We start from the raw sequence: 26,563 nt of genomic DNA on the forward strand, positions 1-26,563 counted from the left end.
CTATAATAAAATGAATTAATTTTAAGTGTACAGTACAATGAATATTCAAAAATATGTACAGTATTGTGATTATAACCATAATCATGACATAAAACATTTCCCTCATTCAAAAACTTTCTTTATGCCCTTTTGTAGTCAGTCTCCTCTTGTCTTATCCAGCTCCTGGCATCTGCTGATCTGTTTTCTCCACTATCTTCTTTCTAGAATTTCATATAAGTGAAAATATAGAGTTTGTAGGGCTTGTGTCTGGCTTCCTTCACTTAGTACATATAATTATTTTGAGATTTTCCATGTTATTGCATGTGAGTAGTAGGTCATTCCTTGTTAGTATGAAGCAGTACATTTTATTGCATAGACATACTGCAGTTTGTTTCTTCATTCACCAATTGGTGGGTTTTCATTGTTTATAGTCTGGGTTATTATAAATAGAGCCACTTATAAATATTTTATATAGGTATTTGTTTTGATTTATTTTAGTAAATACTTAGGAATGGGATTGCTAGGCTGTTTGGTAGTATTATTTAACATTTTTTAAATAAAAATTGTCACATTGGCCAGTCATGATGGTACACTCCTGTAATCCCAATGAGTCAAGAGGCTGACAGAAGAATTGTTTCAGGGCAGCATCAGCAACTTAGCAAGGCCCTCCATGACTTGGTGATATCTTGACTCAAAATAAAAAATAAAAAAGGGATGGGGCTATAGCTCAGTGGTAAAAGGCTCCTGGATTCCATTGCCAGTTCCAAAAAACAAAATAAAGAAAAAAAAAGAAAGAAAGAACTACCATACTATTTTCCAAAGTGGTAGTACTATTTTACATTCCCACCTGCAATATGAGTTTTTCATTTTCCCAATATCCTTCTAAACATTTTGGTATCTTCATGTTCTTTATCATCTAACTCATTCTTATCAGAGTTGGTATCTTGTGTTTTTAACTTGCGTTACCCTAATGCACTAGTGATGTTGAGAATCATTTCATATATGCAGTTATCATTTGTATATCTTCTTTCATGATGTGGTACCTTTAAATTTTTTTTTAGTTGTAGATGGACAGCATACCTTCATTTTATTTATTTATTTATTATTATTTTTAATATTTTTAGTTGTAGGTGGACACTATCTTTATTTTTATTTATTTATTTTTATGTGGTGTTGAGGATGGAACTCAGTGCTTCATACATGCTAGGTAAGCGCTCTACCACTGAGCCACAACCCCAGCCCCCTATTTGTTTATTTTTATATGGTACTGAGGATTGAACCCAGTGCCTCACGTGTGCTAAGCAAGCGCTCTGCCATTGAGATACAGCCCCAGCCCTGACTTAGTACTATTTATTCAACTCTTCTACCATTTTAAAAACAGTGTTATTTGTCTTATCTCTGAATTGTAATAGTTCTTTACATATTTTGAATACAAGTCCTTTATCAAATATATGTTAGGCAAATAATTTTTTCCAGTTAGTGGCTTTTAATTCCTTTTCTTTTATGTCTCTGTGGGAGATATTGGTCTGTAGTACTTTCTTCTTGGAATGTTTTTCTCTAGTTTTGGTATCAAGGTAATGCTAACATCATAACATGATTTGAAAAGTGTTCCCTACTATTAAACTTTATGGAAGAGTTAATTTAGAGCTGGATTATTTTTTTTTAAAGAAAGAGTGAGAGAGAGGGAGAGAGTGAGAGAGAATTTTTTAATATTTATTTTTAGTCCTCGGAGGACACAACATCTTTGTTGGTATGTGGTGCTGAGGATCAAACCTGGGCCGCATGCATGCTAGGCGAGCGCGGCAAGCGCGCTACCGCTTGAGCCACATCCCCAGCCCAGAGCTGGATTATTTTATTCTTCAGTGTTCTGTACAATTTATGAGCCATCTGGGGATAGAGCTTTCTTTGAGGGAAAGTTTTTTTTTTTATTACAACCCCAATTTCTTTAGTATATTCAGGGCTATCCAGGTTTCTTCTTTCATCTTAATGAACTTGGATTTGTTATAACTTTCAATGAATTTGTCCATTTCTTCTCTGCAACTTCATGGGCATAATACCTTTTAATAATACTCCCTTATTATTCTCATTGTAGAATCTATAGTGATGTTCCTTCTTTTTCATGTTATTGGCACTATAATTCATGTCTTCTCTTAAGGAATCCTCTAGCCTCCTCCTGAGTAACTGGCACTACAGGTAAATGCCACTTCTCATGAATTTCTTTTTCTTATCTTTTTCTGTACTAGGGATTAAACCCAGGACCTCACATCTGCTAGGCAAGTGTTCTACCATGGAGCTATATACCCAGTCCATTTTATTTGATTTTGAAACAGGTTCTGGCTAAGTTGCCCAGACTAGCCTCAATTTTGTGATCCTCCTGTCTTAGCCTTCTGAGTAGCTGGGATTATAGATGTATACCACCATGCCTGGCTCTTTTCCCCAGTCTTTTTAACTTTTAATCTATGTGTCTCTTTCTATTTAAAATGTATTTAAATCAGGTACCATGGCACACACCTGTAATTCCAGCTACTTGGGAAGCTGAGGCAGGAGAATCACATATTCAAGGCCAGCCTGGGCAACTTACCAAGACCCTGTCTCAAAATAAGAAATGAAAAGGGCTGGGGTTGGGATTGTGGCTCAGCGATGGAGTGCTTGCCTAGTACGTGCGAGACCCGGGTTCGATCCTCAGCACCACATAAAAAATGAAGGCATTGTGTTGTGTCCTTCTACACTAAAAATAAATATTAAAAAAGAAAAGAAAAGGGCTGGGGATGTAGCTCAGTGGCAAAGTGCCTTGGGTTTAGTCCACAACACCATAAAAGAAAAGAAGAGAAAAAAGAGGGAAACAGTGTGTTTTGTGTAGATAGCATGGATCTTAGGTTTTTCTTAATTGAGCCTTATAATACCTGTATTTTAATTATTTGTTTAGGTCATTTACACTTAATCTAATTATCAGTATGGTTGAGTTTAAGAGAAAATAGGGAGGGAGGTAAGGAGGTAGAGCCCCAGATTGGGAGTCAGGAAACTAGGTTGGAGTCCCAACTCTCTATTTTCCAACTCTGTAACTAGGTAAATCTTATAAACCTCTCTGAGCTTTAGCTGGCTTTATGTGTTTGTGAGGATAAATAAGTTATGTGGGGCTGGGAATGTTAGCTCAGTTGTAGAACACTTACCTAGAATGCACAAGGCCCTGGATTTAATCCTCAGCACCACAAAAGAGAGAGGGAAAGAAGAAAATGAAGGAGGAGGTGGAGGAGGAAGAGGAAGGAAAGCAGGAAGAGAAGAAAAGTCAGGCAGGCAGGAAACAGAAGTAAGTCATTGGTAAACCACAACATGCTCTGAAATCATAAGGGATTGAAGAACCACCCAGGACCCAATGTGTAGATAGATAAGTATCCATAATCCAGGTGCAGGTACCTCAAAGACAGACTAGGTCTTACACATTTCTGTTATCTCCAGAACTTTGCCCTAAATACAGCACATGGCATGTTACCAAGGGTAAATGTTTGTTGAACCAATGAGCCAATGAAAGAATTAACTTTGAATAAACAAATGAATGATAGAAGGTGAAAGACAGGTAACAAGTGACTAAGTGGCCATGAAATACTGAAAAATATACTTACAATGTTTCATTTCTTATCTATTAAATAATAATATCTTTAGTAGCAAGGAAGAATTATTTGCTGTATACATGTTTGCATTTACATATTCAGTGGTTCATTCATTCAATAAGTGTTTAGTAAGTACCTACTATGTGCCAGGTACAGTTCTAGGTCCTGGGCATAAAATGATGGTCATATATTTAAAAAAGATCTCTGGCCATGATTATCACTTTCAGTAACTAAAAATGTTAACTGAGCTTTGATCCTCAGGGAAAATGCAAACATATTCCCATTTGGTTATTTACTGGTTCTAATTTTTAAAAATTTAAAAAGCTGTCTTTGCAGGGTGGGGTTGTGGCTCAGTGTAGAGCGCTTGCCTAGTATATGTGGAATACTGGGTTCCATTCTCAGCACTGCATATAAATAAATAAAATAAAGGCCCATTGACAACTAAAAAACGCTAAAAAATAAAGGAGAAAATGGTCATTTTGGTTCATAGTTTTTAAGCTCCAGTCCAAGACTAAGGAGCCCTGTTGCTTCTGGTGGGGTGCTAGATGGCAATGACTAAGTGTGTGGTGATAGAGCAAAAGCACTTACATCATGAGTCAGGCAACAAGAAGTATGGGGTCCCACAATCTCCTCCCAGGGTTCACCTCCAGGGACCTAAAGACCTCCCCACAGAGCCTGCCTCCCAAAGGTTCTATAACTTTCCAATAGTGCCCACTTAGGGACCAAGTCTTTCGCGTATGGACCTTTGGGGGACATTTAAGACCCAAACTATAGCAGAACGTAATTATTTCTAATTGTTTTTTTTTTCTATTTTTAGTCATTAGTAGTTTGGGAGCAGAACGTTTAACGGTTTTTTTAAAGAAACATGTTGCCAGATGTGGTAGTGCATGCCTGTAATCCCAGCAGCTCGGGAGTCAGAGACAGGAAGATTGCAAGTTTGAGGCTAGTCTCAGAAACTTAGCAAGACCCTGTCTCGGAATTTTAAAAAAGGAGGAGGGGGATGTAACTTCTTAGTGGTAAAGTGCCTCTGTGTTTACCACTGTACAAAAGGAAGGAAGGAAAGAAGGAAGGCAGAAAAAAGAAAGAAAAGCAACAGGTCACGTAAATATAATACTAGATAATGGATAAAAAGCTAGATAACCAAGCAGACAGATGGCAGGAAATTTAATTTGTGTGCATGTGCATGGTACTAGATATCAAACTTAGGGCCTTATACATGCTAGGCAAGTGCTCTGCCATTGACCTATTCCTGGCCCTTTCTTTCAAATTTATTTTGAGAAAGAGTCTCACTGATATGCCTAGGCTGGCTCGAATTTGTGATTCTCCTGTTTCAGCCTCCTCACTAGCTGGGATTATAGGTGTGTAAACTTGCATCCAGTTTAATTTTTTTTAATTTTTGCATTCTTTTTTATTTTTTATTTTAATTTGTTAATGCAGAATGCATTACAATTCATATTACACATATAGAGCACAATTTTCATACCTCTGGTTATACACCAGTTTACTCTTTTAATTCTTTAAATCAAACTGATGATGTCACCAAGGAAAAGCAGATCAGTTGGAACCTGGGTGTATGGCAGTTACCAGAGGAGCTGTGGCTGGGCAGAGGGTACCCAAGAGCCAACCTGGGACTTTAACTGCCAAAACAATCAACATTGTATGTCCAGGACTGTGCACCAGAGACCCAAGACATCTTAGAACTGAAGAGTTATCCAGAATGGAAAAGGACAATTCCCCACAGTTGGTGACTCCCGCATCAGTAAAAGCCATCATCTCAAGGATTGAGGCTGCCCAGCTAACTCGGGCTCAGGAGGTAATCCATGAGATGAGGGAAACACCTTTCTACTGGGCTCTGATGCAGAGACTGGGGACTAACCCCACATGTAAACAAAATCCCAGGAATACTCAGCAACCTGGGTTGCAGACAGATTAATTCAAAATACCCACATCCTATACTTAGCCTCTGCTAGGTAGGCTGGGATCAACCACCCCAATGAGGCAGGGATTGGACTGGGAAGGGAGCAGCCCACAGGGAAATGGGCAGAAAGCTCCAGGATAGCCCATAGTGGGGGTCCTATGAAGGCAGGAGGGCAGGAGGAGTGGTCCAGAATTCTTGATTCAGGGTTTGTTTGCCAAGGGCAAACTGCCAGAATACTCAAGATTGAGTGTTGGAAATACTTAGGGATAATGACCTAAGGTTCTAAACACCCTTTATATGAGACTGTGGCATATTTTTTTTTTTATTTGAGGCTCTGATCCTGAGGGTTTCTTGGGGCCTCAAGGGTGAGGAGATATGTACAGATGTACAGGCCCCAACAAGTTCTGATATTCTGAAGACATTTTTGATATATATTTTTAGTATTACTGACCTTAATAATCAAAATGATAATAAGAGCTAATGCTCTTACTGTGCCAAATACTAATTTATTTAATTCTTACAAAAACCCTGTGATATAAGTCTATATTGATCTCTATTTTACAAAAAAACAAAACAAACAAACAAAAAAACCCCTGAGCTCCAGGCATCTGAATCCAAAGTCTATACTCCTAAGCACTACAATCTGCTGTCTCCTATATAGGATATTTCTACCCAACTTTCAGACATCTTGGACAATGTCAATTTTGTTATCAACCGCTTCCAGGAAGAATTAGGATATGACTTAAAAGAAAAGGTGAAATCTCATGAGATAGAGCAAAAGGGCAAGAAGAGATTTATATTGCTGGAGAAAATTGCCTCCTTCTCCAAAGATGCCAAAATGAAAGAGAAGCACCTGTATGAAATTCTCCGCTGGTTGGGTGACTGGGGTGAGTCTGTGGGCCGGGTAACTACTAGGATGGATTACTTCTTCCTAGCCCCTGGTCCCTGCTGGCTAAGTCTCCTTCTTTTTTACCTATATCAGCATTTGCTGGGAGGGGTGTGTGGGTGGCGGATGCAGGGACAGCATAAAGGACACATTGTAACACCCCTTCCCCATAGAAACATTCCACCACTCATGTAACCTCCACTTCTCAGACAAGCAAACATGTAATTGTCCAAAACATAATAGATCATACATTAGCCGAACATGTGATGAATCCTAAGTCACAGATCCATCATGACACCTCATTTTTTTTTTTTGGCAGGATAGAAAATGAATTCAAACCCACACTAGCTATTTTATAAAGAAGAATAAAGTGACCCTTACTGCATATACACTGACGCTAGACATAAGCAACTTACCCTACCATTTGGACACAGGACACATACAGACCTGAAACCAGGCACTACTCCCTCCCCCTCATTCAAATCAGAGTCATCTAATCACAGGACCTGAGGTTTGCTAGATCTTGCAGTGTTGGGAGAAAAATGATATGGAGATGCACCCTAGCTACCTCACACTACTGTTTCCAGGGAACTCTCAAATCAGTGATCCTTCAGCTGCTCTCAAGAACTAACAGAGTTAGTTGTTGACTCCACTTAATTCATTTAATTGTTCAGATGTTGGCCTAGGCAATGGACATAAAGCAATAAAAAGACACCTCCCTGGCCTCAAAATACAACAATAATATGTAATGTTTATTGTGTATTTGTACATGACAGGCCTCATGTTAACAATTTCACATGCATTACTCATTTAAACCTCACTCAATCCTTATACAGAAGGAAACTGCGGCTTAGGGAACTAAGTGACAAGGCAATATCACACAGCTAGTACACGGTGAAACCAATGCAACCTCAAAGTTGCTGCAACCCCTAAGTTACAGGGCTGCTTAGAGCTCCCTCAAGGACAGGATGTCCTCAGCCTGCACAACTTACTCCTTGTCCAGGTGACAGTCTGACCTATGAGATCAGGAACATGAAGAGTGAGGAAGAACAGGAATCTCTGGATGAATGGATTGAGGTGATGGAGAAAGTGTTACCTCTCTCTCTCACTGCTACCAAAGGAGGCATCCAGTCTCTCATTTCCCTTTGCTCCACTCTCATTGAAGAACAAAAGAAAAGGGCACAAAGTAGGTTCCTGGAGCACCTGGGAGGGGAGCTGGGTGGGGATGGGCTGGATGACATCTCAGAAGAAAAAGACCCAGGCTGTAGGTCTCTCTGACCTTCCTCCATAACAAAAGTGCAAAAGACAGTACAGAAGGGGTGGGGGTTGGGAAGGAGTGCTGGATTCAATTTGAGCACTGAGCAGTTCTGAGCTGTCCCTCAGGTTAGAGATAGGAATGAGGTGGAAACAGGTGGTTCAGGTGCTTTCCTTGTTCTGGGGAACAAGTTTTGAAGGCCAGGAAGGCTAGAGTTTGTAGCCAGAGTCTGAAGAACATCCTTTCTTCACTTCAAACCTAGCTGCTGAGCCAGAAAGTTCAGTGAGGCTCAGCTGGAGGCCCCTCTGGAGCCTTCCTGATTGTACCTGCTCCCATGGTGGTGAGTTGACAACATAGATAAACCTTAGAATCTTACTCTTGTTGACACTGTAAGTGACCTAATATTATCTAACTCATGCGTTTTATAGATGAGAACACTGACACCCAGAGAAGGGACCACAAGAAAGCTTATGGCAAAGCTGGGCGCCACACTTAGGTGAGTCTTACTTCAAGAGCATGGGCTTTGAAGTCAGACAGACTTGAGTGTAAATCCCATCTCTGCCAATTTCTGGTTGTATGACTTTGGGAAAATTACTTCAACTGTCTGAGCCTGTTCCCTCATATATAAAATGAGAAGGATACTGCCAACTTGCAGGGTTAGGAGAGACTTCCACGTATGTGAGATAGCTGACATCATGCTTTGAACATGCTTGGGACTTAATAAACAATACCTAACATTAGCATTCCTATTGATTCTTATGGACAGGTTCATTATCCATAAGAAAGGTCCACAGTTGCAGGGAGGGAAAAGACAAGGAAAAATGGATTTTTCCTACAGTCTTTACCATTCTGTCTTGAAATATAATTTTTTATATACCTGTTTCCTTGCTAGAGCATAAACTCTTAAACAGCAAAGCAAAGGCTATGTCTCTTTCTTTCTTCCCTTTTTTTTAATTTTTATTTTTTAAAAGGGCTTGACATGTCATAGTAGTATCATGTCAAGTAGCATTCTACCTCTGCGCCAATAAATTGCCCAGGCTGGCCAAGAACTTGGGATCCTCCTAAGTAGCTGGGATTACAGGTGTATACCGCCATGCCCAGATTCTTTCTTTCTTTTTAGGGATTATTAAGTATTTGCTAGGTACCTAGTACTGTACTTGCCACTAAATGTACATACTGTAAATCCTATGAAGATGCTATGATTATTTTCATTTTTCAGATGAGATACCGAGAACTTAGGAAACTTTGCCTGCCTCCCGCAAAAAAAAAAAAAAAAAAAAAAAAAAATTAGGAAAAACAAGATGTAAACTTAAGTTATCTGAGTCCAGAACCAAAGTTCTGAATCACTGGACCATATGGCCTAACGAAACTAGCTAGATGCTAGCCTGACCTTAGTATCACATAATTTCCAGATTTCCTTTAGTCCCTCATTTAAAGTTAGCCATTATTTTTTTCTGACAATGATGTTCATTGACTTGGTGCTCCAAGATGATCACTCCACCAGCTATACAGATAGTAGGTCCGAGGGGATACTACTATGACATGTCAAGCCCTTGAAGAGCTGAGCACACACAATCTGTGCTGAGTACATTTTCCTGGGGAGAAGACCTACTGCTTTTGTCAGACTATTAAAGGATAACCATTCGCTCAAATGAAAAACGACTAGTCATTAAAAAAAAAAAAACAGGAGCATAATTGCATGACCATATGATAAATTTTCTACAGGCCCAGCCCCAGGGTAACAGAAAAAGGGAATGAAGCTTCTAGGTGGGCTTAAGGGTAATAGGCATTAGGGTGCTAAATGTAAATGTTGAGGCTGTAAAGTGATATGATAAGAAAAATTACTTCAAGAAAATATGGAGCATCAGGAGTAGGATGAATTGAACCCAGCTGGATTAACTAACTGTTTTAGTGTCCTCTGGGCTTGGGAGCAGCTGACCTGAGGGTAAGTTCTGGGTAAGCTCAGGCCCAGCAAAAGTCTCTCCCAGCAGTATCTCTGGCTCACATATAGTCTTGATTCCTTATTTTTACCCAGTCCCAAAGAGGATTAAGTGAGAATTTTGACCAAACAGAGTCTGTAGAATCAGTCTGTCCTAAGAACCCACAGGAGTTTGTGTTGCCTTTTTTCTCTCCACCTCTCCCAGTATCCAAATGCACGTTTTGGCAGGGCTGGCAGGAAAAAAGCCAACAAAAATCTTCACTCCACCCTCAGCCACTGAGCCCAGAGCAGATGCTCCAAGACAAGCACACCACCTGCACAAAGGTCTCTGAAGTGAAGTCCATGCTACAGGAGCTCCTGGACTCCACCATGTTCAACAAGGGGGAGGTCAAGGCCATTAGATACATATCCACTGTGGTGGAGAACCTCAATAAAGCCTTGATCATCCAGCACAAAGAGACTAGAAGCCTGGAATCCAAATACAGGTACTTGCAAATAGAGATGACCAAAGAGCTCAGCAGCCAGAGATTGCACTTCCAAAAGTCCATTCAAGTCCTTGAGAGCAAGAGGGATGCTCTACTAAAGCAGGTAGAGGTTCTAGGGGCAAAGTACCATGATCTCCTCCTGATAAAGCATGCCCTAGAGTTCCAGCTGAAGAAGGTTCAGACCTCTAGAGGTTCAGCTAGAGACCCAGCTGAGGTTTATATTTACTCCCCAGGCACCCTTGAAAAAGAAACACTTTCAAAAAAAGGAATAGTCATAGAGGAAACCCAACAGGAGCCCAAGGAGGAGGAGTTATTGTTTTCACCAGTTTCCCCACGTCCCATGGCCACAGCCTGGGACAGAAGGGTTATGCATTCTACATGCCAGCTACGCTCCACCACAAACACACATTTGAGGATTGCAGATGAGTTTAGCAAAGACACCGACAGTCTTGAGCCTGAGTTGCCACCCTCAGTGGATTACAAGTTTCCTACAAAATGGGAAAGACTGGTAGCAGAAAACTCAGGTCATGAAGACAAAGACCAGGAGGATCACTTCCCAGAGAAAGAAAGAGTCCAAACTAAGTTTCAGATTAGGAATCATCACCTGTCCCCAGGGAGCTCCAGGAAGGTGCCCTTGGAGAGCCAAGTGGAGCACTGGGAAAAGGAAATGAGCAGGGAGAAGCAGAGGCAGCAGTGGCTGCAGGAGGAAGAGATTTGGCAACAGCGGCAGAGGCAGTGGGCCCTGCAGGAGCAAGAGCATCAGGAAAAGCTGCGGCTGTGGGAGATGGAAGCAGCTGCCAGGCAACAGCAGCAACTTGCCCCACAGGAAGAGAATCAAAAGAGCCTAAGGAAGGAGGAGTCAGGGGAGGATGTGGAGACACCCATCTTCACAACCATCAATTGGTGGAAGAACTTAGAGAAGGCAGAGACATTGCCAGTACCTCCCCCAAGCCGGGTCCAATCTGCTTGCCAAGGCAGGAGGCCTCGTTTGCTCAGGTCCCCTCATGCCCAGCATCCCAAATCCTTAAACCAGAGGACTGTGAGTTCAGTAGAGTTTACCCAGATACCACAAGTCCCCAGGATTCCCACCAAGCCCCAAAATTCTACTTCCCTTCCTATCACCGGGACATTAATCCGAAGGGTAACACGGCCATCTTTCCAGAGATCCCCAGTCATCCTTAAAGAGAAGGTATACCACATGAAAACAGAGGCCCAAAGGAAGAATCTGCAGCTCCTGGGTGGGGATTCAATGCTGCCACGCTACCTGCGCAGCAAGGCCTTGGAGCTTACCATCACTACCATGGAGCTGAGAACACACATGTTGCAGTGCCTGTGCCATAAGTACATCCTCTACAGACGCTTCCAAAACCTCCGGTAGGTGCCCCCACAGCCACCTGGCACCTGCCCACACCCACTGCAATATGTAGGAAGAGCCAAAGCCCAGTGGGAGAGGAGGAGTATGGGGGATGGGGAGAATCACCCAGACCTGGACACAGTTTCCTGAGGAAGGGCACTAGCGAAAGTTGTCTATCCTTAGGCCTTTAAGCAACTGTAGAAAGTGTAGGAAGTAAAGCACTTACATGTTGCTCTCCTCATAGTGGCCTTTCCCTGCAAGCCCACTTCCCCATTTCTTCTTCATTTCCTTTCCTATCTGTGAACCACTCAATATGCTTTCCCCTTTTCTGTGGCTTTCTCTTCCTGTTTCCAGCCCAGTCCTAAGGCTTTTTACCTGATATCACCTCTCACTTCTCTGCCCCTGTTTCCCCAGCTCTCTACTTATGATCCCAGGAATGATAGAAAACAGAGTCATCTCTGGTCAACCAAATTGGAGGGAGGAGGAGAAGACCTCTCCACCCACTAGATCACTTCTCTCTTCCCAGACAGGAAGTGATCAACCACATACAAGACGTGCAAGAAAAAAGGGTCACCTACAAGGCCCAGAGCCTCTATGTTTTCCTTGAAAACATCAACCGACAGCAGAGACAAAGGCTGCAGGTTTGGACAGACAAGCAGAAGGACCTGGAGGTGAAGCGCCGAGAGTGCCTAAGCAGCATGGTGACCATGTTTCCCAAGGTGGGCCCCCTGCCCTGCTACCTGCTTGGGAATGGGGCAGGGCCAGGGCCAGAAAATGAGCCCATGGGATTGTGGGGTGTGACTGGGGACTAAGGGGCAGTGGAACTGCTGGGAAATGAGACAGCAGATTACAACTCTGACTTAGGAAGAGGGGAAGACTGGAAGTGGTTTGATTGTGAGGGAGGGCAGCTTTCCAGTTTATATAAATGGGGAGAGCAAGCAAAAAGGACACCCTTCAAAAAGCTGTGGAAGAAAAGATCTTCCAGAGGGGTTGGATAGCTGGGTCCTGCTGTCTGACTTTGTGCTGGGATTTCCCTCCCTGTGGTTCTCACTGCCCTGCTTCTATCACTACTGTCTTCAGCCTCTCACTAGGGACTTCCTTTGCTATCCTTCTCTTTTGCTTTCTAGATTCCAGGTCTTCTCTTTTTTTGGTTCACTTCCTTGTTTTAGAGAACTCCTTTTGGTCACTTCTGAAAAAGGGTGCATAGGAGGGTAAATCATTGAAACCCTGCTTAATTGCATTCTAGGTTTTGATGTTGCTGTTGAGAGTCCAGTCATTCTAAGTTTTGTTCCTTTGGGGTTTGGCCTGTTTTTACTGAGGCCTGACGGTCTATCTACTTCTCTCTCTCTCTCTCCATTGTTCCACAATTTTATTATTATCATATTTTTCTTTAGATCTTTGGAGGTGGCCACCCTTCATATTTGCTACTTTGTATCTTTTGACATATGATTTCTGATTTCTTGCCTCCCACCCCAATCCTGATAAACACTTTTATTTGACTTTTTTTTTTTTTTTTTTTTTTTTTAGATTTCACATACAACTATGAGATCATGTAGTATTTGTCTTTCTGTGTCTGGCTTATTTCACTTAGCATAAGGTCCTCCAGGATCATGTATGCTGTAGCAAATTGGTAGGATTTCTTCTTTTTTTTTTTAAGACTAAATAATATCCTCTCTGACACTACCCTTACCCACACAAGTGCGTGTGCACACTCACCCACCCTTACACCAGTTTCTTTGTCCATTCATCCACTGATGAATACCTAGGTTGTTTCCAAGTCTTGATTACTGTGAATAGTGCTGCATAGTGGACATTAAGGGTGCAGGTGTTCAATACTCCTCCAAGTATTCCATGAAATAGAAAAGGAAGGAACTCTTCCAAACTCATTCTATGAGACTAATATTACCCTGATACCAAAACCAGACAAACACACATCAAGGAAAGAAAACTTCAGACTAATATCCCTGATAAATATAGATGCAAAAATTCTCAATAAAATTCTGGCAAACTGCATACAAAAACATATTAAGAAGATAGTGCACCATAATCCAGTGGGGTTCATCCCAGGGATGCAGGGTTGGTTCAACATATGGAAATCAATAAACATAACTCATCATATTAATAGACTTAAAAACAAGAATCATATGATCATCTCAATAGATGCAGAAAAGGCATTTGGCAAAATACAGCACACTCTCATGTTCAAAACACTAGATAAAACTAATGATATACTTCAACATTGTAAAAGCTCTATATGCTAAACCCAAGGCCAGTAGCATTCTAAATGGAGGAAATTTAAAAGCATTCCCTCTAAAAACTGGAACAAGACAAAAATGTCCTCTTCTATTCAACATCATCCTTGAAACTCCAGCCAGAGCAATGAGACAAAAGAAAGAAATTAAAGGGATACAAATAGTAAAGAAGAACTCAAACTATCACTATTTACCAATGACATGATTCTATATCTAGGAGATCCAAAAAAATTCCACCAGAAAACTTCTAGAACTAATAAATGAATTCAGCAAAGTAGCAGGATATAAAATCAACAGCCATAAATCAAATGGATTCCTATATATCAGTGATGAATCCACTGAAACAGAAATTAGGAAAACTACTCTATTCACAGTAGCCTCAAAAAAACAAAACAAAAAACTTGGGAATCAATCTAACAAACGAGGTGAAAGACCTCTACAATGAAATCTACAGAACACTAAAGAAAGAAACTGAAGAAAACCTCAGAATATGGAAAGATCTCTCAGGCTCCTGGATAGGCAGAATTAATATTGTCAAAATGGCCATACTTCCAAAAGCATTATACAGATTTAATGCAATTCCTATTAAAATTCCAATGACATTCTTCATAGAAACAGAAAAAGCAATCATAAAATTTATTTGGAAAAATAAGAGACCCAGAATAGTGAAAGCAGTTTTTAGCAATAAAAGGGAAGCAGGAGGCATCACAATACCAGACCTTAAACATACAATCGAGCTATAGTAAAAAAAACGGCATGGTATTAGCACCAAAGTAGATTTCTAGACCAATGGTACAGAATAGAGGACATAAAGACAAACCCACATAAATAAGATTATATCATGCTAGACAAAAGTGCCAAAACATTCACTGGAGAAAAGATAGACTATTCAACAAATGGTGCTGGCAAAACTGGAAATCCATATGTAGCAGAATGAAATTAAACCTCCTTCTCTTACCCTGCACAAAACTCAAAGTGGATCAAAGACTTAGGCACTAGAGCAGAGATCCTGCACCTAACAGAAGAAAAAGTAGGTCAAAATCTTCACCCTGTCGGCCTAGTATCTGACTTCCTTACAAGACTTCCTAAAGTGCAAGAAGTAAAATCAAAAATCAATAAATGGGATGGATTCATAATTAAAAAGCTTCTTCTCAGCAAAGGAAACAACCAATAAAGTGAGGAGAGAGCCTACAGATTGGGAGAAAATCTTTACCACATGCACCTCTGATAAAGCTTTAATCCCTAGGATATATAAAGGACTCAAAAACCTTAACACCAAAAAACCAAATAACCCAATCAATAAATGGGCTAAGGAATTGAAAGACACTGCACAGAAGAAGAAAGACAATTGATCAACAAACACATGAAAAAGTGTGCAACATCCCTAGCAATTAGAGAAATGCAAATCAAAACTACACTAAGATTTCATCTAACTCCTGTCAGAATGGCAATCATCAAGAATATAGGCAACAATAAATGTTGGTGAGGATGTGGGGGAAAAGGCACACTCATACATTGCTGGTGGGACTGCAAATTGGTGAAACCACTGTGGAAAGCAGTATGGAGAATCCTCAGAAAACTTGGAATGGAACCACCATTTGACCCAGCTATCCACTCCTTGGTTTATACCCAAAGGACTTAAAATCAGAATACTATAATAATGCAGCCTGTCAATGTTTATAGCAGCTCAATTCACAACAGCTAAACTATGGAACCAACCTAGGTGTCCTTCAATAGATGAATGGATAAAGGAAATGTGGTATATATATTCAATGGAATATTATTCAGCTTTAAAGAAGAATAAAATTATGGCATTTGCCAATAAACAGATTGAGTTGGAGAATATCATGCTAAGTGAAATAAGCCAATCCCCAAAACCAAAGGCCAAAAGTTTTCTCTAATATGCAGATGCTAATTCACAATAAGGCGGGGGGCACTAGAGAAGAATAGTGTTAGATAGAGGGAAGTGAAGGGAGGGCAGGGGAGGGGATGTGGGGATAGGAAAGATAGTAGAATGAAACAATTCTATAACATGTACACTCAGAAAAATGAGAAAGTATATCCCATCCATGTATGATATATCAAAGTACATAAATGAATTCTACTGTCATGTATAACTAATCAAAACAAAAAAGATTTTTTAAAAAAGTGCATGTGTTGGGGCTGGGGATATGGCTCAAGTAGTAGTGCACTCGCCTAGCATTCGTGAGGCACTGGGTTCAATCCTCAGCACCACATAAAAATTTAAAAAATAAAAATAAAGATATTGTGTCCACCTAGAGCTAAAAATATATATATATTTTAAAAGTGCATGTGTTTATGAAGTGACTTCATTTTCTTCATGTACAAACCCAGAAGAGAAATGGCACATTCATATGGTAGTTTTATTTTTAACTTCTTTAGGAACCTTCATCATATTTTCCATAATGGTAATACCACTAATAGTGTACAAAGATTCCTTTTTCTCTACACTCTTGCCAACATTTGTTATATTTTGTGTTTTTGATAATAGCCACTTTAAGGTATGAATAGTGATATCTCATTGTGGTTTTGATTTGTATTTCCCTGATAATTGATGATGTTAAACCATTTTAATGTCTTGGATAAAGTCTATTCAAGGTCATTTGCTCATTTTTAAATTGGGTTATATATTTTCTATCTATTAAGTTGTAAAACTATTTTCTTTTTTGGCACTGGGGATAGAAACCAGGGGTGCTTTACCATGGAGCTACATCCCCAGCCTCTGCCCTTTAAATTTTATTTTGAGACAGGATTTTACTAAATTGCTAAGGTTGACCTTGAACTTGCAATCCTTCTACCTTAGACTTCCCAGTTGCTGGGATTACAGGAATGTGCCACTGCATCTAACGTAAAACTATTTTTATTCTAAAAAGACTTTTCCTGCTTTTTTCACTGTGTTGACATTTGTACCAGTAATGCAAAAGTAGAAACGAGGCCAGTGTGGTAGAACATGCCTTTAATCCAAGTGATTCAGGAGGCTAAGACAAGGGGATTTCAAGTTTGAGGCCAGCCTCAGCAACTTTGAGATATTCTGTATCAAAATCAAATATAAGGGCTAAGGTTGTGGCTCAGTGGTAGAGCACTTGCCTAGAACGTGTGAGGCACTAGGTTCAGTTCTCAGCACCACATAAAAATAAATAAAATCAAAGTCCATTGACAACTAAATATTTAAAAAATAAAATAATAAAATAAAAAGGACTGCAGGGGTCGGGGGAACTCAGTGAAAAAGCATCCCTGGATTCAACCCCCGGTAATAAAAACAACAACAACAAATACAACAACAAAAGAAGTAGAGACAAAACTGCGGGCATATTAGCATGAGTCAAGGCAGTAACAACAAACTGTACTAGTAGTTGCTACATTCTTCTCCACTGCACGTTCATTTAAAATTTAAAAAAAAAAAAGTCCATTTCACCTAGGAATGTAGGATGATTTATTTGGGAATTTTAGATGAAGAATAAAAAATATTAATCTCAACCCCTAAGTACATACATTTTTAATGTTTTTATGTGACAACATGGAAAATATTCATAAAGCACTTATGTGTATAAATGTACAAGAGCTGTCTTGAGGAAAAGCAACTATATGGATTGCAAACAGAACCACCTGCTTTTTCCCTGGAGTACAATTTTTACTTGAAAGAAGGACTGACAAAAAAATTCTGGCATTTGGTAGATATTTTCCCAGTAGCGAGTGAGACAAGTATATTTTTTAAAGTAAAAAAACAAACAACTGACAATATTCTTTGTTATCAGTGATAGAATTTCAGCTTTCAAGAGAAAATTTAGGATTTTGGGAAACTATATTCACTACTATGAGCTTGACATGCTGCCAATATTTAAAGTCTTCCCTGATGAAATTGGTGATGATACTAACAAATGTGATTTTTTTGTTATTGTATAATGAAATGTGTCACTATTGGGAAGAATTGCATATTTCAGTGACCCAATATTCTATTCACCAAATGCATGAGGATTCATTCTAGTTCAAAGATAGACCAATATATTTTAGCCTAATAGAGTATGAAATGTTCACAAATACAGTTCAGATTATATACTGCAACTAACCTTTGAGAACCCTCCATTTGTATCTGGGAGTGCTGTGGCACCTCTGTAATCTGGGTATCAGGAGGCTGAAGTGGGAGGAGTGCAAGTTCAAGGCATGCCTGGACAGCTAAGTGAGAATCTGTGTCAAAATAAAAAACAAAAAGGGATAGGGATGTAGCTCAGTGATATGGTGCCCTGGGTTCAATCCTAGTACCAAAAAAGAGAAATAAAGAAAGGGTGGTCATTTGTGGAGTTCTGGTGTAGCACTGAAGAAAAGTGTCCACAATTATCTGAAGATTATGCCAATGCTCCCGCCTTCTCCAGTTATATAGCTGGTGAGGCTGCCTTTCCTTCATATACTTCAAGCAAAACAATGTAATACAACAGATTAAGAGCAGAAGCCAGAACTGAGATTCCTGCTGTCTTCCAGTTGACTAGGTATCAAATAGATTTTTTTAAATATAAAATACCACTCTTCTGATTAAAAAAATTTTTTGTTTGCAAAATAGTTATTTTTCATAAGTATATTTTATTTTTATTAATAGAAAGTAGAATTATTATTGTGATTCTTTAATAAGTTAATAAGTGTTTTAAATTTTTTTCTCTTTCAACATCTAACACAGTGAACATTGATAACTCTGTACATCCCTTAATAAGTTTAAGAAAATGTTGAGAAATGGTCCATTCATCAACTCCCTTTTATTCTCCCTATTTTCTTTTTAAAACTCCTGTGATTCAGATACGGAAACTTCTGGAAAAAGTATCTCTGTTATTTCTTCGTTCTCATTATTTTGCCTTTTATTGGAGAATATTAGATGAAGCAGTAAAAATTGTTAATCTCAACCATGAATACTCATTGCCTTTTGGGGACAGTATTGTTATTGAGTTTTTCATTTCTACTATTCCTTTTTGTATGTGTGTGCACAGTTCTGGGGATTGAACCTAGGACCTTACATATAGTAGGAAGCACTTTACTGTTGAGCTATCTCTCCAATCCTTTTTAAAAATTTCATTTTGAGATAGATACCCAGACTGGCCTAAACTTGCAATTCTCCTGCCTCAGCCTCCCAAGTGGCTGGGACTACAGATGTAATCCCTCACCCAACTCTACTATCCTATTTTTAATTTCCAAGAACTCTTTCTTGTTCTCAATTATTTAAATTATATATATATCTTATTCTTGGATACAATATTTTCTTTTGCCACTTTGAGAATGTTAAAACTAATTTTGGTAAGTTTTAATATACTGGGATAGTCTCAATGCCCTTCAAATTGCTTTGTTTCAATTGGTTTGGTCTGTATCAAGTTTCTCATTTTAGAGTGTTCTGGGTATATGGTGGTCTCTGGCTCTCTGCTCATATTTAAGGAAGAGATACAAGAGACTCAATGAAAATTTTTTGAGAGTGTGTGTGTGTGTGTGTCTGTGTGTGGTAGTAGGAGGAACTTGTCATCTGTGGGTTCTGGTTCTAAGAAGGATAATCTGAGTTATTACTAATCTCATGATGGATAACACATTACCCCCAAATTCAGGGGCTTAAAATAACAATAATCACTTATTACGTATCACAATTTCCATGGTTCAGGGATTTGGGAGCAGTTTGGCTATTTGATTCTGGCTTATGGTCCCTTATGAATCTGCAGTCTCATGCCAGCTAGAGCTGCAGTCTGCTGAAGATCTGCTTCAAGATCACATACCTGGTAGTTGGTATTGACTGTCAGCAGATCTTAGTCCCTCTCCATAGGACCCTTCCACAGTGGTCCTGAAGTGTGATCAAGCATGTGTCTGACTTTTCCCAGAGCTAGTAGTGCAAGAGGCCAAGGTGTTATGAGAAGCCACTTCAGAAAACACTCTAAGTCTGAATTCAAATCAAAGAGACCTTTATTTACCTGGCCAGGGGACTGTCACCCACCCTAGAGATTGAAGCTCTGTAGGAAAACAGCAATTTCCTGGCCTGTGTCTTGAGAATTTAAGGACAAAAACCACAACTCTAGGGCTTTTCGAAGCATTATGCAAGCAAGCAAGTTACAGAAACTAAAAAAAAAACAGTTAGCTTAACTGCATCTCAGATTCAAACAAGTGTTAGACAACCGTATCCTGAGTTTCAGCTGAGCAGGGGCAATAATCTATTTTAAAAGTTATGTTGGGCTGGGGTTGTGGCTCATCAATAGAGCGCTCGCCTCGCACATGCGAGACCCTGGGTTCGAACCTCAGCACCACATAAAAATAAATAAATAAATAAGTAAAAATAAATAAAGATATTGTACCCATCTACAACTGAAAAAAAAATTAAAAGAAAAATAAATATTAAAAAAAAAACACGTTTATAAATGTACTCAAACCCAAGATGTAGCTCACCACGATCACCACCATATCCTGAGTTGGGTACATTCTGTGGGGTACAAAGTAGAGAAAAACAATTTTTAAAAAGAAGACAGCTTTTGTTTCTGTTTCTCAGAAATGGGCCATGCAGTTCCCTCTTCACAGGAGCAGTAACAGAGAAACTAAGATGGAGTCTAGAACAGCTAAGATGGAGTCCCTATGGCCACACTTTTTGTTTATATAGCCACAGTGACTCCATTTCTGCTATCCCAATATTAGTAACTTATTTGATGCTTGCAGTTATCTCATTTATTCATCATTTTACTACTGATATCTATAAGCCTTATGTCTACACGGTCAAGCTAATACAATTGTTCACAACTATGCTGATTTAACCTTGTCTATATCTATATTAACCTATCAGCCTATATTGATCTATAACTATACTGGCATACCTTTCACTGTTCCATATCTTTTTTCCTGTGGCTTAAATCCTATGTCTTACAGTTACATGATTTTATTACTATTACTTAGGCTTACTCCTGATGAATTTTATGTCTTCCTGTTGCTTATCTATGTTTGTAAAATCAGGCAAGGCAGGCAGCGACCACCAGCGACCTTTAAAAAGGCCACCAAAGGAGGCTTTATTTGAGATATCACTACCAGGCAGAACTCGATCAGGATCAGATGGACAGTGGACAGGAGAAGGGTATGAGGAGAAAGCACGTGGGAGCTTGACCTGATTGGGATTTTTATGGGGCTCACAGCAGGAAGGGAAGGGCTTGGGACAGGAAAGGGGATTTTTAGGGTCCCTTGTCGCTGGAGTTGGTCAGGGGAGCTGGCTGAACTCCAGGATTGGCCATGGGGTTCTGCTGATTGACAGGCGTTAGTCAGGAGATCCTTCAGATTGACAGGCGTTCCCGCCAGCGCCTGATTGATGTTCCTTTCCCACACAGGCTGCTTTGTCCTAAGTCACCGCCATCGACCTGACAATGTTACCTTACCTTATTCCTATAATCTATAACCTATGTCTATGAATACATTATATTGATCAGTTCGCACCACAACAAAGGTATAGCTACAAGCTAGGCATGAAAGTCACACACCATCACCTCTGTCATCCTCTCTAGATTCCAGACTAGTTCTACTCAGTTTGGAAGGAAACTACACAAAGGTGAAATATTCAGGGCCAGGAGCCTTGGGGGCTATTTTGGAGGCAAACTACCACATGGTGCTAGGCTATTTCACTGGGGAGCTGCCAATGTTTTTATCTGGAGGCCCTTTCTTTTAGAACTGCTGATTTTTCCATTTAAAAAGCTCCTAGTCTGTCTCTAAATAAGATATAAAATAAGTCTAGGGATGTGACTCAGTGGTTGAGTGCCCCTGAGTTCAATCCCTGGTACTCTGCCCCCCCCCCCAAAAAAAAGGTCCTAGTTATTTGTATGGACAGTGTTTAACTGGGAGCCAATAAGAGAAGGAGGTTGTAAACTTTCATCACTACCCTGTTTTCAGAATACTATCCCGCTCTCAAGTCTGCCTAGTGTACAGCAAATCTGTATTACCCTTTCCAGAAGAAACAATTCTAATCTTCTGCCAGGATTAGAAAGTCGGCTAGCCAGGTAGGGCAGCATAGGAGGATCTAGGACTCCAATTGCCTCCTAAACAAATTTCATTCTATCTTCCTGCTATTTAATCTAATCTTTATTCCCTCCTCTAGGGAACCTGGTGTCGGCAATTCCTGAGATTTTTTTTTTTTTTTTAATTTAAGTTCTTCATTGAGACTTTGGTTGTTGCTGGGCTTTTCCTGCCACTGACTCAGGAATGTGCTTTTTCAGTCAAATTGGTTGTGCCATTTGCACTTCCATAAGCAATGAACAAGAGCACCATTGCTCCACATCCTTGTCAACACTTTTTTTTTTTTAAGAGAGAGTGAGAGAGAGAGAGAGAGAGAGAGAGAGAGAGAGAGAGAGAATTTTTTTTTTTAATTTATTTTTTAGTTCTCGGCGGACACAACATCTTTGTTGGTATGTGGTGCTGAGGATCGAACCCGGGCCGCACGCATGCCAGGTGAGCGCGCTACCGCTTGAGCCACACCCCCAGCCCCGAGAGAGAATTTTTTAATGTTTTATTTTTTTTTAGTTTTCAGCGGACACAACATCTTGTTTGTATGTGATGCTGAGGATCAAACGCATGCCAGGCGAGCACACTATGGCTTGAGCCACATCCCCAGCCCCAACACTTGGTTTTAACAGTCTTTTAAATTTTTAAATTTTAGTCATTCTAGAGGGTATATAGTGGTATCTTATGATGATTTTAATGCATATTTTCCTAAGGATTAATAAGGTGAGCATCTCTTCATGTGCTTATTTGTCATTTGTTTATCATCTTTGTAAGTATATTATTGAGTTATATAAATTCTTTATTATTCTAGGTTCAAATCCTGTATCAGATGCGTTTTTTTTTTGTGAATGTTATCTTTGTGGCATGCCTTTGCATTTACTTAACAATGTCTTTTGAAGACAAAAGACTTTAATTTTATGAGGTCTAATTTATAATTTTTGCTTTCTATATTATTTTTATTATTATTTTATAGAACTGGGAATTGAACTTAGGAGGAATTTACCACTGAACTACATTCCCAGTCCTTTTTGTTTTTGAGACATGATCTCACTAAATTGCCCAGGTTGGCTTCAAACTTGCAGTCTTCCTGCCTCAGCCTCCCAAGTTGCTGGAATTGCAGGCATTTACCCCAGCAGTCAGCTTGTGTCCTATTTTTTAAAAACAAATTTTTTTTTTTTGCTTAATCCAAGGTCACAAAATTTTTCTCATGTTTTCTTTTAGTAGTTTTATAATTTTATTCTTACATTCTGGCCTATAATTCATTCCAAGTTAATATTTCATATGATATGAAGTAAGGGTTGAAGTTGATTTTGGCTTTTGGGTTTTTTTTTTTTTTCTTTTTATTCCTCTCTATCTCTCTTTCTGGATAATGTGGATTGTACACAAGGTAACTCTATCACTAAGCTACAGCCCTAGCCCTTTTTATTTTTTATTTTAGTACAGCATCCTACTAAGATGTTGCCCAGGCTAGTCTCAAATTTGTGATCTTTCTGCCTTAGCCTCCTGAGTAGTCGGGATTACATATGTATGCCACTGCAACCGGCTTGGTTTTCTTGTTTTGTTTATATATGGATATATAATTGTGCTAGTATAATTTTTTATTGTAGATGGACACAATACCTTTATTTTATTTATTTATTTAGGTACTAAGGATTGAACTCAGGGGCACTTGACCACTGAACCTTATCCCCAGTCCTACTTTGTATTTTATTTAGAGACAGAGTCTCACAGAGTTGCTTAGTGCCTCACTGATGCTTGGGCTGGCTTTGAACTCACGATCTTCCTGTCTCAGCCTCCCAAGCTGCTGGAATTGCAGTCGTGTGCCACTGCAGCTAGCTTATTTATTTATTTATTTGAGAGAGAAAGAGAGAGAGAGAGAGAGAGAGAGAGAGAGAGAGAGAGAGAGAGAGAGAGAGAGAGAGAGAGAGAGAATTTTTTAATATTTATTTTTTAGTTTTCGGTGGACACAACATCTTTATTTTTATGTGGTGCTGAGGATTGAACCCAGCGCCCTGCGCATGCTAGGCGAGCGCGTTACCACTTGAGCCACATCCCCAGCCCAAGCTTATTTATTTTGATGTGGTGCTGAGGATTGAACCTAGTGCCTCACTCATGTTAGGCAAGTGCTCTACCACTGAGCTACAATCCCTGCCCTTGTTGTCATACATTTTGCTCCACATATGTTATATATTCCCTAAAACATTGTTAAAACTTTTTCTTTAAATAATTGATAATCTTTTATATTTACCAACACATTTACTATTTCCAGTGCTCTTTATCCAAATTTATATCTGGCATGATTTTCCTTCTATCTTAAAGCTTTCCTTTAATATTTCTTATTGTGCTCATCTGCTGGCAATTAATTTTCTCAGCTCTGGCATATCTAAAAAGATATTTAGCTTTCAGTTTTAAAAGATATTTCTCTGGATATAGAATTCTAGGTACCCAGATATTTGGGAGACCAAAGGGAGGGGCTGTGAGTTCAAAGGCTAGCTTGGGCAACTTAGTGAGACCCTGTGGGGGGAAAAAATTCTTGGTGGACAGTTTTTTCTTTCAGTCTTGAAAAATGTAAAAACACATTTTACCCAAATATGAACTCTGAGGACTGTCTCCCTGTTCTTGCCCAGAGGTTCTTCCTCCAGCTTTGGTGTTCCCTCCCATGCCTGTGCTAATGTCTGATGGGGCCCCTATTCAGAGCTCCAAAGTTTTCCTACTGTATTACTTCCTCCTCATTGTTACTCTGCTTTGCAAATTCTAGTCACCTTGCCTTCCCTGAACTCCAGACAAACACCATCTCCTCTACTCAGAGGTTACTGGAATGGGCTGGGGGTTACTGTTCTGTGTTGTAGCCTGACCACTCTCTCATTTGATTCATCTCTCTCAGGGATCACTGACCTGCACTGCCTATCATCTGAATGTCTGTCTTGTTTCATATATTTTGTTTAGCCTACTAGTTGCTTACAGCAGGTAATCTGTTATTCCACTATCAACAGTTGATGCCCTGTAAGAGAAACTAAAGTTTTTCCACTTTGGCTGGTGGTGGGGTCTGCTTAAGCAGCCAACCTCTGCAGCTAAGAAAAGTGTTGCAGCTCTTAATGACAGGCTATGCCCTGCAGTGTTGCAGCAGACCCCAGAAGCTCACTGACAATTTCTTCTTTCTAGGTTTTTGTCTTGAAAATTTGAGAAATGAAATCCACTGATGAGGATGAATATGTGAAAGAGTAGGATTTATTCCAGTGTAAAGAGAAACAGAATTCTACCAGGGGCAAGAGGGGACCCAAGAGGGGTTGCTGCCTGAGTGTGTTAGTCTGAGGATTTATATAGTACTTGGACTAATGCTATTGATCCAAATACATGTTAATCAGGGTTTAGAAAAGTACTACAGCTATTAGTTAACTCTGAGTCTAAACTTTCATTTAGATCTACCTCACTTCTGTTTTTTCACTGGCTTGTCAAGAAGAGGGAGGTTGAGGTCCTGAGATGATAGATGCACAGTGTTCTGAGCTGTAGTGCATTGTGCAGTAGGTTTCTGCAGTAATCCAAGCCATGCCACGAGGGGGCCAAGGTTGGCACACCCTGGGTTGCCTCAGTGCTGGCTAGCCTCACCTCAGGCCCTGGCTGGCCTGGTGGGCTCTAATGCAGCTGAGGCCGGTTCTCACCATCCTGTTTCTACTTGTTGGTGGGATTAGTAGGCCAGCTGTGTGGCTGGGGAGCTGGGGAATCGTGTCATTAGGATCAATTTTTAATGTTAAGTTCCAAAGATTCCTATATTTATCCAGTGTATAACTTTTGGTATGTACTTGAATTCTTACACTCTTTGTAAACAAATTCATTGCCACTCAAGTTACTATGGTCCATGGGTTAGGAAATACTGGTATAGGCCACCAGAATTGAAAAATCTCACTTTCTGTTCCTAGGGTCTACCCTTAGCTTTTCCATATCCTTGCTGAGAAATCACATTTTTCCCCCTGGGCATTGACACTAGGAAAACTGTGTTCTTTCAAACCCACCTATTTTACCTTGTAGAATTCAGTAAGGTTCCCATCCAAAATGTGCAGACCTGGTTCTAGCATTCATGTATTAAGTGTGCCTAAAATAAATCCTAATGTGATACATAATCCAGTTTTGCCTCTTTGTATGCCACCCAGGGATTCAAGGCTTAAAAACCAAAAACAATTAAAAAGTAACCCTCTAGACTAGGAATATAGCTCAGTGGTAGAGCACTTGCCTACCATGAAAAGGCCCTGGGCCCAATCCCTAGTACCAAAAAAATAAAAAAAATTTTAAAAGTAACCTAATTTTTAATGGGGTAACTTGCATTACTAAAGAGGGTTCAATTTTTACTCCATAGTAATGCTTATTTTATCTTATCTTCTCTCCCATTCCCACATATCCAAAAAACCTTTTTAAACTCCAAAATACTCTGACATCAGAACTTCTCCTGTTCTAGAAAGTGATTATAAATTTATGAGCCACATGAGGGACAGTGAATCCATGTATCTACCAATAATCCTCTATATACTGCAGAGCATAATGGTGCAAGCCTGTAATCCCAGGGACTTGCGAGGCTAAGGCAGGAGGATCACAAGTTTGAGGCCCTAAGCAACTTAGTGAGACCCTGTCTCTAAATAAAAAAATCAAAAAGGTTGGGGATGTAACTCAGTGGTAAATTGCCCCTGAATTAAATCCCTAGTACCCTAATAATAATTCTCTACATACCAAATTATAAAAAATAAATATACTTATCATATGGATGGTAATCCTTGAAACTTCTGACATTTAGAATGGATCCAAAGGGATGGAGATATGGCTCAGTGGCAGAATGCATGAATGCATCCCTGGGTTTGATCCCTAGCACCACACACATGAAAAAAAATCCA

The 26,563-nt window shown here is 39.7% G+C and overlaps 1 protein-coding gene across 1 annotated transcript in view; it reads left to right on the top strand.

Annotated features, from left to right (window-relative positions):
• The first annotated feature begins 882 nt into the window (after window positions 1-882).
• Window positions 883-26,563, top strand: part of Fam186b (family with sequence similarity 186 member B) — a 32,390-nt gene continuing 6,709 nt past the window's right edge. Inside the window, 5 exon segments of the mRNA XM_078014738.1 lie at window positions 883-5,400; window positions 6,167-6,392; window positions 7,395-7,577; window positions 9,791-11,444; window positions 11,951-12,143. Coding sequence (XP_077870864.1) covers window positions 5,161-5,400; window positions 6,167-6,392; window positions 7,395-7,577; window positions 9,791-11,444; window positions 11,951-12,143 — 2,496 coding nt within the window. The 5' untranslated portion in view covers window positions 883-5,160.

Source organism: Ictidomys tridecemlineatus, chromosome 6 (assembly GCF_052094955.1).
Source record: "Ictidomys tridecemlineatus isolate mIctTri1 chromosome 6, mIctTri1.hap1, whole genome shotgun sequence".
Classification (NCBI taxonomy): Eukaryota; Metazoa; Chordata; class Mammalia; order Rodentia; family Sciuridae; genus Ictidomys; species Ictidomys tridecemlineatus.